This window comes from Pieris napi, chromosome 12 (assembly GCF_905475465.1).
Source record: "Pieris napi chromosome 12, ilPieNapi1.2, whole genome shotgun sequence".
NCBI lineage: Eukaryota > Metazoa > Arthropoda > Insecta > Lepidoptera > Pieridae > Pieris > Pieris napi.
In genome coordinates, this window is record NC_062245.1 from 1,432,090 (window position 1) to 1,443,374 (window position 11,285).

Genomic DNA, 11,285 nt, shown 5'->3' on the forward strand with positions numbered 1-11,285 from the left:
AATTGTGTTATATACTTTTAAATAACAAATTAAGTATGAAATTTTTGTGATACTATATTTCTAGTTTTAATTGCTACAGTTAACTCCGCTAATATTCAGAGCCAAGGTGTAATTCAAGTTGTGAAATAAAATTCTAGGATTAAAGCCGAGCTTTTGAAATATGCGGTTATTTTAATATTCCTGAGTGCTAGGTTGTGGTTTGCGGAGGAAGTACAGCCTATAGCTATAATTAAGTAAATTAATTCTTGAGTTTTTTTACTTTTGAATAGTAATATTAATTAGTAAGTCTCTTTATTAAATTAAATTAATACAGCTACTAGTTTAATCGTGTAGCAAAAAATTCTATTTTTATCATCAAATTTTATTAACCATTATGTTTTATTCAAAACTTATTCAGAATTATAAATCCACAAAAATAAACATTGGCCGTTGTTCCTTTCCAATAGTTCTCTTTAAAGAATGTTAGGTCTTTTTAGGTCTAGGCCTCAGATTTCTGTATCTGTTTCATCAATCTAATAGGCAAGTAGGCAGTCTCCTGTGCTGGACTTGACTATTTTGAGTCTAAGGCTAGCCGGTTTCCTTACGAGGTTTTCCTTCTCAATTCGGTCGATTGTTAAATGCGCACATAGAAAGTCAATTGGTGCACAGTCGGAGATCGAACCTACGAACTCGGGGATGAGAGTCGCACGCATCTTTTTTCCCTAACGCGCCAAAAGAAGTATAACTTGAAATAAACTAAAATGTTGACTAAAGCTAACTTCAGGGTGTCGGCGTTTTGTGACGGTGTGCGGGTGTCGGTTTTTTGTGACGGTGTGCGCGTGCATTGTAAAAATTTACTCTCATAATTTTTCTCTAACGCGCCAAAAGAAGTATTTCTTCAAAAAAAATCATATAGGTACAATATTGTCGATACAAATTATTACGAGCCCCTACGTATAAAGAAGCAATCACGCAGTCCCATTGTAAATGACAAGTGGGAAATTGAAAGGTTTTCGAGTACTATTTAACGCCCCATTGTGAGTTTATTTAATTTACGACCAATCGTTCTGTATTGTCAATTTAGAAAAACGTAGGCAGAATTTAAATTTGTCCTGTCATTTTTGTACGAATCCATTTTGGGTTTTGGATTAGATTTGGGGTAGATGCGGGATATGTACGAGGTATACATTTTAAGTGGTACCTTCTGTAATAGACCAAGGCTACCATTCAACTTCCAACAACGATTCCAATTCTAATATTAAGTTGTCGTACTATTAAATGTTATTAAAGCTTAGCGTAGCTTTTACAATAAAATTAATATTGGATCGCAGCTTTTGCCTTAAGGCTCTATCCCAGCACGAATTGCAGAGTCGGGTGAGTGTGTCGGGGTGGACTGCGAGGCGCAGTGGAGACCTGTAGCACTGAGGCTCGCCGGCCCGTAATAACAATTAGTTATGTAAAACATTAAATTAATGTATTTTATTTAAAAAAAAATCTGAAATGGATTACTTGGCTTGCGATAAAATATATCGTGTAAATTTCAAAATCATGTTCTATATTCATTTTCATCATAAAATGAATTCAAAGTGTCAAAAATTGGCTATGTTTGGATTTTTTTTCTATACAGCGACGTTATTTTAATCGTGTATCGATCTTTCAAAATGGATACATAAACTATGCAACTCCACCATATATTTTTTCCATTCACCCTACTTCAAGAAACGATGACGAAAAATGGAAAGAAACAATGTACTTTTTTGGAGTTTGGCGACCAGATAGGTCCTTAATAGAAAATATTTTATGTACCAATATACGCTTCATATACATTCTCTTTGGAACTGCATCTGCATTCTATCTTATATATAAATTATAAATAATAATAGGCATAGGAGAAATAGACTTCCGCAGAGAGTATAGTGACGTTATTCATGGCGCGAGAATCTCGGTTTGGTTTGCTTAACATCGGTGTTTCCGGAATGCTCCGACTGTTATACAGGTTGTTCACTTAATATTTTTTTAGGAGCTATATTTGGTCAGTGATTGCAAGTGACTCCTAATTCCTAACGTCTAAGTGTTGTGTGCTCAATTTCCTGCTATGGATATTGGTGTAAGAAATTTATATATATGTCGAAGATTCAACGCGATTAATAATTACAAAGTTGGTATCACTACCGTCGTCCGACATTACTACTAAATATTTAAACACAGTCAGTGCGCACGTCCGGCCGCGGCGCAGGCGCCGATCGGAAAGCAACTCTAGCACTTCTCAGTTCACGACCGATTCTACGCACTACTGACAAACTGACTTTCACAATAATTGACACATTGACACTTTACAACCTGTAAGATGTCTATGATATTGCGTGGTTTTGCCATTGCGTGGTGTTGCCATTGTAATCAAACAAATTACACCGTGTTCTATTATAACCTAATCTCTGACGTATATATATATCTTATTATTTAATAGGGGGCAAACGGGTAGGACACTCTCAATGCCAGAGAGCTGGCCTTTACAGAATTGGTCCGGTCTTTGAAGAACCCTAAGTAAGTTTGAGGTTATTAGTCAGTATTCGTTTTTCATTCTTTTGCACTTACGTTCAGTCAAAGTAATAAAATACACCAAATATTTTAAGGAACCCAGCATGTCTATACGCAGTATGAATGTTTAATCATAATATTTTATTAAAAACTTTAACTAAATTTATTTTTATTTAATAGAATTCTTGTACTAAAGATGTAGAAATTACTTTACTGTCAACTACAATTGTCAATATCGTCACAGAGCTCATAAATTAACAAAATCAAAGTGAAATCAGTTTAATACCGCTAATTCTTGTTTATTTGATATGCCTATATTACAAATTCATGACTATTTGACACTGAATGGTAATAGTGATTCCTGTCTGAGTCGTTATTATTATTAAAAGCAATTTATAATGTCGAAGCAATGGCGTTACTGTCGGCTGCCATTGTCATTATGTCACAGATCTCAACGTCAAATTCAAATTCAAAACAGACACAATCCACATCCACTTTGTCTATCTTCCCGTCAATTGTCTTTGGTTTTCCCTAATATCTTATTCTTAGCAGTCCGTCTAATAATTAAATAAAACTACGCGAAAACGAATCAAAACTATTCTTTAACGAAACAACCTGTATAAGAGCCATGTCAATATTGAATGCCAGGAAATGTTCCGATGACACGAGCAGCGTGCCTAGCATAGCCCGCTGTGGCCTGGGAGAGGTAGAGAGGTAATTAGGTAGCGGATTACCAACTTTCATTAAGCTATTTAAGGTATCAATTTCGAGTATGCAGGAAAATTGGCTCGAGAATTAGCGGCTTTATTAATCTGAAATATGATCATCCACAATGTGAATTTCATTCTATTTTAGGAAGTTTGATGACCCGTAATCTAATCTAATAATGTTTAATTGGGTCTGCGTAATTTTGCGGTTTCATTGCAGAATTAGGGTTTTTGCGGTAAATTAACTGGACCTTCAAGTGGAAGGCAACATCTTTTATGACATGATTAACCGAATGGCAAGTATTTTTTTAACTCGGCCTCGCGAGTCGTTGACGGCCTTTTAAGAATTAGTTCGCTCTTTACTTGAAGGATCCTAAGTCGAATTAAGTCGGAATTACTTCAGTGGGCAGCTTGTTCCACATAGTGGTGGTGGACGGAAAAAACTGCCTTAATGAACGCTCAGTTGTGGAACGACGGCCGTCGAGGTGATACGGGTGGGATTTCGTATTCTCCCTTGACGTCCGATGATGAAACTCAGTTGCAGGTATTAATCCGAACAACTCCTCTGAACACTCTCCATGGTGAATGCGGTAGAAGATGCAGAGTGATCCACACTCTACGCAACGCCAAGGGATCAAGCCGCTAGGAAAGGATTAGTAGTCGACGATTCGAACCGCTCTTCGATGAAGTAGTGAATGATAAAGCGAATAATCAATACCATTCTTATTATTCATATTTATTCAATCATATCCCGATATTGAGTATTTCATCACAAAACTAAAATCAAATTTCAGATGTTTACGTATTATTTAAAATGCTGTTTAAAATTAAATATAACGTATTATTATATATTATGATTTATCGTTTAAGTCATGGTTTTCAATTGTCTTAGACAAAAAAGTTTTTGAATATTCTATAAATGTATCTTTTTAAATATTTTAACAATAAATAAAAAAGGTATTTTACACACATTTGTACTGTACTTGTATTGTACATTAGTATTATACACATTATTTATATGTTCAGTGCCACATCCTTTTTTTAGCCGGCGGCTGAAATTGGTACTACCGTTGCAATTTTGAAATGTCAGACTAACATTGTTTATTTTCTGTCATTTCTTGTAAGTACAATAAATAATTTTACTGTCTACCAACATCTAATAATAATCCAACTAAAGTGTATTTATTTTTATTCCTTGCATTATTAATTACAATGGAAAAGTTTTAATTAACGAACGGTGCTGATTTAAAAGATACTATTATATTAATAGTACAGGTAACGAAAAATACTAAATACCATCCGTATCACCTCGACGTCCGTCGTTCCACAACAGAGCGTTTTCTAAGGCAGTTTTTGCCGCGCACCACCACTATGTGGAACCAGCTGCCCACAGAAGTATTTCCGAGCCAATTCGACTTAGGGTCCTTCAAGAAAAGAGCGTACCAATTCTTGAAAGGCCGGCAATGCACTTGCGAGCCTTCTGGCATTGTGAGTATCCATGGACGGCGGTATCACTTAACATCAGGTGAGCCTCCTGCCCGTATTATATTAAAAAAAAAAAATCATATCAGTTGTTCCTAAGTTTGTGTGACATTTATTGAGGCCTAGAACTGTATTTTTAGATAGTATTGTACATTGTTTTATTAAGACATTTCAAAAAATATTTAGTTAGCCTGCATCAATTCAAATTATTGCCCTTATAATGGTTAATTTTTATTTAATGGCAATACTAATATGACAGCGTGCGTAGCACTGTTAAACCGTCGAAATTGTCAGCAATGATCATTTGCAATGTTTGTACAACATATAAAATGCTTTTATGTAGCTATCTAAAGTATAATAAAACATTTTAACCAGAAGATTCGAAGTCAAACGATCGAAATAGTAATATTAATATATTATAGTATGTTTATTATTTTGGTCGTATAAATAAACTTAATAGGAAGTTTTAGTACACAATATTTAAACCTATCTTGATGTTTTACATCATACATTGTTTTTTGTTTGCCGTTCACTTTTCCCTTTGTTTTAGTTTTTATCTTCTTGATTTTCTTTTAAATTTTCCTCAATTTGTTATTTCTCATTTTGTGGACTTTGTTTAATATCTTTCGAATCCTTAGTTTCAGTTTGAACTTTTTTACCATTTTGATAAGTCTCAGTTATAACTTTTTTAACAAGTTTGCCGTCTTTTCCTCTTTTAGTTTTAGTTGTAGTTTTTTTCAGTGTTGACTGATTTTCAATTTTGTTTTCACTTGAAGTATTTTCATCCGAATTTAATTTCTCATTTTGTGGGTTTTCTTTCGTATCTTTATTTTCAGATTCAACTTTTTCAGTGTTTTCATGAGTCTCAGTTATAACTTCTTTAACAAGTTTACCGTCTTTTCCTCTTTTGGTTTTAGTTGTAGTGCGTTTCAGTGTTGACTGATTTTCAATTTTGTTTTCACGTGAAGTATTTTCGTCTGAATTAAATTTCTCATGTTGTGGATTTTCTTTCGTATCTTTATTTTCAGTTACAACTTTTTCTGTGTTTTCATTAGTCTCAGTTATAACTTCTTTTACAAGTTTACCGTCTTTTCCTCTTTTGGTTATAGTTGTAGTACGTTTCAGTGTTGGCTGTTTTTCGATGTTGTCTTCACGCGAAATACTGTCTTCAGGTTTTAATTTATCATTTTGTGGATTTTCTTTAATATCTTTAGTTTCAGCTTCAACTTTTTCAGTGGTTTGAGTAGTCTCAGTTATAACTTCTTTAACAAGTTTGCCGTCTTTTCCTCTTTTGGTTTTAGTTGTAGTACTTTTCAGTGTCGATTGTTTATCCATTATGTTTTCACGCGAGGTATTTTCATTCTCTTCTGTATTGTTAGATTGTCCCTTGCTTGAATTATCTGTTGTGTTTTCAATGTTATCAGAAATCACTTGTTTTTCTTTCTTATCCGCTGTTTTATAATCATTGTTACTCTCTTTCTTTATTATTTCTGGATTTACTGGTTGAGGATCCCAATGATATTTACTATAAATTTGGTCCCAAAACTTAAATCCATTAGTAAAATGTCCTTTTTTCACTTGCAAATTTTTGTTGATCTCTAAATACATTGGTGATTTTTTCGTGTAAGACGGCCACTTCACAGTAAGTAGTGCGCTTTCATATTCAGTAGGATTCCTGGAAATAAATTTTATATTTACTGAAAATATACATAAAGGTAAAAGGTTACAAACTTAACACAGGTATAGGCCTCCCTCAAGGTATACCATTTTACAGGAGCAACCTAGAGCCAGTGTGCGTTAAGGCAAGCAATTACTAATGAATATTATTATTATTCGTTAAGTCACATTTCAGTATTTTTATAGGATATTAAAATAACCCTTACCCATACTGAGCGAAGTCGGTCCACATTGTTGTCATTCTATCTCTTGTTGTTAAGTCTTTGTAATTATTTGTAAAACCGTAAAAATCTAAGATATACGCAGTTTGATCTCTATGACTCGCACCTTTTATTCGATCCATATAATTATGTTGAATATTTAGTTTTCCAACATATGAAAATTCATATAAATATACAGGGTTATTAGATATAGAAGAGTGTAGTTGAGCTGACTTCATTATAGAATACTTGAACATAATATCTGAAAAGTAATCTATATAGTTCTGAAGACTTTCGCGATTAATTATCTTGTCATGAAAGTAATACTTCTTAATTTCTTTTATGACTTCATTTTTTTCATCCTCAGTCTTAAATTTTAAATCAGCTGGTAAGAAATCAGCAAAATTTTCATTCATTTCTTCTCTCCATGTTCCAAACTTAATTGATCGACTCAAACCTTCCATATTAGAGAAACCAGTTAAAACTGGTATTTTCTTGAAGTCTCCTTTTATTAAAGTATCTAGTGGTGATTCAGTTACAATCCTTTCAAGCCCTTGGTCTCTTTCAATGCACGGCGCAAAACCAAATGTGCTATTTGGTAGGAAATAGTTTAAACTTTTAAGTGCTAAATCTTTTATATTAGCATTAAGATAAAATTCAGTTAATTCGTCTATATTCGCAGGACCATTGTAACCCATTGCCTGTGCGATATTCCATGCAGTACTTACTGGATCTCGGTTTATTGTAAAAGGGGCAAGCGCACTACCACTTTCCAATATTAATCGATTTATTAATCCATCTGTAGCCTTTGAGAGCGCAAGAAGTTCAGCCATAGATGCACCCACACTGAATCCTGCTAAAGTTATGTTATCGGGATCTCCTCCAAACTTATGTATGTTCGCTTTTATCCAACGCAAAGCTGCCACTTGATCTTTTAATCCAGCATTTCCAGGTATATCTTCATTACCTAAACAGGCGAAACCTATAGCTCCCACTCTGTAATTGAAGCTTACAACAATGACGTCGTGCCTTGCTAAGTAAGTGAACTTGGCCATATTTCCAGTACCACCGGCGAATGCCCCACTGTGAATGTAAACTAGAACAGGTACCGGATTCGTTTCACTAGCTATTGTTGGAGTGATAACGTTTATAACGAGGCAGTCCTCGTCTCCATCAAGTACAACGTCTTCGTCAGAAGCATCAGTGTAATAGCACTGCTTACAGCGCTTATTAGTGTCACTGGCACTAAGTACATCTTCCCAAGGTGTTACAGGCAAGGGAGCCTGAAATTGATTATTATTCATTAATATGTTATATCTGTGAGCAGTGTTGGCCTAGTGGCTTCAGCGTGCGACTATCATACCTGAGGTCGTAGGTTCGATCCCCGACTGTGCACCAATGGACTTTCTTTCTATGTGCGCATTTAACATTTGCTTGAACGTTGAAGGACAACATCGTGAGGAAATCGACATGTCTTAGACCCAAAAAGTCGATGGCGTGTTTCAGGCACTGGAGGCTGATCACTTACTTGCCTATTAGATTTAAAAATTATCATGAAACAGATTCAGAAATCTGAGGCCAAGACCTAAAAGAGGTTGTAGCGCCACTGATTCAATATGTTATATGTATTTCAAAAAGATTAAAGTCTCAACTGTCATCGTATATGTCGTCTCTATCTTACAAGCAACAACGTGCTTGTCAATGCGTGATTGCTAAAACTTCCAAACCGTCAAATGTTTTGATTCCCGGGAATCAAGAAATTTGACGGTTTGGAAGTTCAAATCAAAATTTCTTGATTCCCGGGAATCAAAACATCTTTGCCATTAATGCACTAAAAATTGTGTGTTTCCAGTATAAGGTTTGTACATTAAAATTATCTTTTACTAATTTTATAATTGAGATTAGATGTTACTCTTTAGTGTCGAATGTGACAAAAAATATCTTAGGATAAAAGTGTGTAATTATTAGTAGCCTTAGTAACTTTTAATTAATATTAATCTTAAATATAATAGTTTTATTCATAAATATTTACCTTAAACCGATCTCTACCAGTTGGCGCAGTTGCGTATGGGATTCCATAGAATTCATAATAATCACCATTCCAGTACTTATTTCCCACCACCCATCCTGAATCCAACTTAACAGTCTTAGAATCCTCTGCTGACACAGAAAAAATAAATAAGAAAATTAACGACCACATACTAGCATAATCGAAACTGAAATGAACAAAATGATAAGGAGAATGATAAGTATTGATAGTAAACAAATTTGATTACGTGGATTAATCAAAAATTACTAGATAAAAATGTTGTACGTGTAATTATTTTATTGATGTTCTATAGAGGATTTATATTTTTGGAAAATCACATTTAGATAAGTACATATATCCAAATCGGCCACGGCAGCTTATCTCTATTGATTTCGATAGTTAGTTTGCAAGTGTGTGTGCCGATATAAGTGCACTCTCTATTTTCATATCTCTCGATGGGACGCATACGAGACAACTAAGGCCGCCACCATTCAGAGCCCGAACTCCCTTATATCAAATTTAATATGTTTTTGACATATGGCAGTCATACTTACCGCTGAGTCTCTTCTCAAAATCTCACCCTAATTTAGGGAAATAGGCGCATAATTGGTCAATACATGCTTATCGGAGACACGATAGCGTTAATGTACTATCAAAGGATTGATTAAAAAAAATTTTTTTTTTAGAACAGGGGGCAAACTGGCAGGCAGTGATACCGCCGCCCATGGACACTCAATGCCAGAGGGCTCGCGAGTGCGTTGATGGCCTTTAAAGAATTGGTACGCTCTTTTCTTGAAGGACCCTAAGTCGAATTGGTTCGGAAATACTTTAAAATATTTTTTTTATTAACATCGCACTGGCTTTATATTTATTGCCTCTTTAAGAAGTCTTGATATGCTAACACTACACAAATAATCCAAAAAGTGCAAATTGTAATGTCCCATGATTTTAATATATATGTATAACGAATTTTTCTTTTTTTTTAACAGGTCATAGGCACGCGATCATGCAGATCGAAAAGCTACGCAGCACGGGAGCGTCAAATGTACTCTTTATCACATAATCTATTTTAGAAACAACTAAAGTTCATAAACCATATTGTAAACTTCATTAATATCATTCAATAAACCTCAAAGACTTACAACGAAGATGTTAGGGCGAGCAAACTGAGAACAATATCCCAAGTTTAAACTTTATTGTGAACAAGACATCAAATGTTACGGTCTCCTTAATATGCCTGGTCAGTTTCCTCTATTACACCGTGTACCTACTAAAGGCAAATCTTTCCTCTTTGAATTATTGTAAAGATTTATAAAACAACAAAAACTGTGATATTTCTCTCTCAATGTATTATCCTTAAATACTCTCCAAAGATTTATATTCCTAAAAACGAATCTATCGATACAGCTTATTTTAGTTATAGCAAAAACCCCGTATTAGCTATGTGTTTTGTTTAAGAAATGTTAAAATTGACAATTATTCAAGATCTAGATGGCTTAGCGTGAACTTTAAGATAGTTTAATTGGTTAAATTAACTCTTAAATTAAATCATTTTCGCACTGCCAACGTTAGATTTTCCACATAAATGCATACCTACAATTACCTCTTAATGTATTGATTCTATTATATTTTTCTATTTGTTGTCACATTAACTGTAAGTAATAATAAGATGTGTTTGTGTTAGTATTATTTATGAAATTAACGTTTAAGTGTTGCAAAAAGCTTGTGAAGTGCAAGAGTTAAGAAAAGATGTATGTTAGGCATACGGCTTTGTGATTTAAATCAAATAATAAGACCATTATATTACTTTTATTGTACTATATTATTTACGTTTTACTGACATTGCAGTTCGGTGTAAGTGCGTCCAAATTTGTTTATGCAGCATTGTCCTCTTTCATTAGGCTAGTTGGGATTACTAAAGATATGAATAATACATAGCAAGGGTTAAAACCAATTATTAATGGCTTGTTTACGACGAGAGAGGGTTATATCTTAGACTTAACTGGCTTCAACAGATTGCTTTAATAACATAAATTGTCAATTGGCATGTTGCTTATCAAAACTTTTGTATATCTGTAAAGGTTAGTACTGATTTTTCTATTTTCTTCAGTCATTTTATACGGGAATACTGTCAGAAAGCTGTGTCTAACTACGTGGAAACTATTACTGGTGGTTTCAGGCGGTCAATATAAATAATTGCGGTCAATGTTTATATAGAAAATTAAGTTTTGATGATTTTGTCAGATTTATGATTTAAATGAATCTATATAAAATTTTGTCAATCATCTACGCTTACAATCAGTGTGATGGCGTCATACCCTAAAGAAGTTGTATATAAGTGTGTATACGAGAAGTTGTTTATATATACAACTTCTCCTGAGCCACTGGGACTTTCAGGCCAATTAGTGGTTAGACTTCTCGAGAATCGTTCCTACCGGAGGAACCTCCCACTATAATACTACTTACAACATACAAATTTTATCAAAATTATACCAGATTTCGAAATGGTATTGGAGCCACACGTTGACTGAAATATATATATATACTAGCAGACTCGGCCAAGCGTTGCAGTGGCTAAGTTTTTTGTTATATTACATAGTAGGAAATTATTGAAGGGTAATGGTAGGAGAACACCAGTCATGGGGACCACCATGCTTTTTTGGTGGTTATGCC

General features: G+C 34.2%; 1 protein-coding gene across 1 annotated transcript; it reads right to left on the minus strand.

The window, feature by feature from the left end:
• Positions 1–5,105: 5,105 nt before the first annotated feature.
• Positions 5,106–8,799, minus strand: LOC125054888 (esterase E4-like). Its single transcript, XM_047657032.1, has 3 exons — positions 8,616–8,799; positions 6,590–7,866; positions 5,106–6,381 (listed from the first exon to the last, which is right to left on the minus strand). The coding sequence occupies exons 1-3, from the start codon at positions 8,781–8,783 to the stop codon at positions 5,298–5,300; spliced, it is 2,529 nt and encodes an 842-aa protein (XP_047512988.1). The 5' UTR covers positions 8,784–8,799; the 3' UTR covers positions 5,106–5,297.
• Between the last annotated feature and the right edge of the window lie 2,486 nt (positions 8,800–11,285).

What these genes read in the sequence shown, in the direction of transcription:
- LOC125054888 (XM_047657032.1), bottom strand. Translation starts at nt 8,783, where the DNA reads ATGTGGTCGTTAATTTTCTTATTTATTTTTTCTGTGTCAGCAGAGGAT. An exon ending in CTGGTAGAGATCGGTTTAAG is followed by an intron (nt 7,867 to 8,615) that starts GTAAATATTTAT and finishes AATCAATTTCAG; the next exon opens with GCTCCCTTGCCTGTAACACC. An exon ending in ACCGACTTCGCTCAGTATGG is followed by an intron (nt 6,382 to 6,589) that starts GTAAGGGTTATT and finishes ATTTATTTCCAG; the next exon opens with GAATCCTACTGAATATGAAA.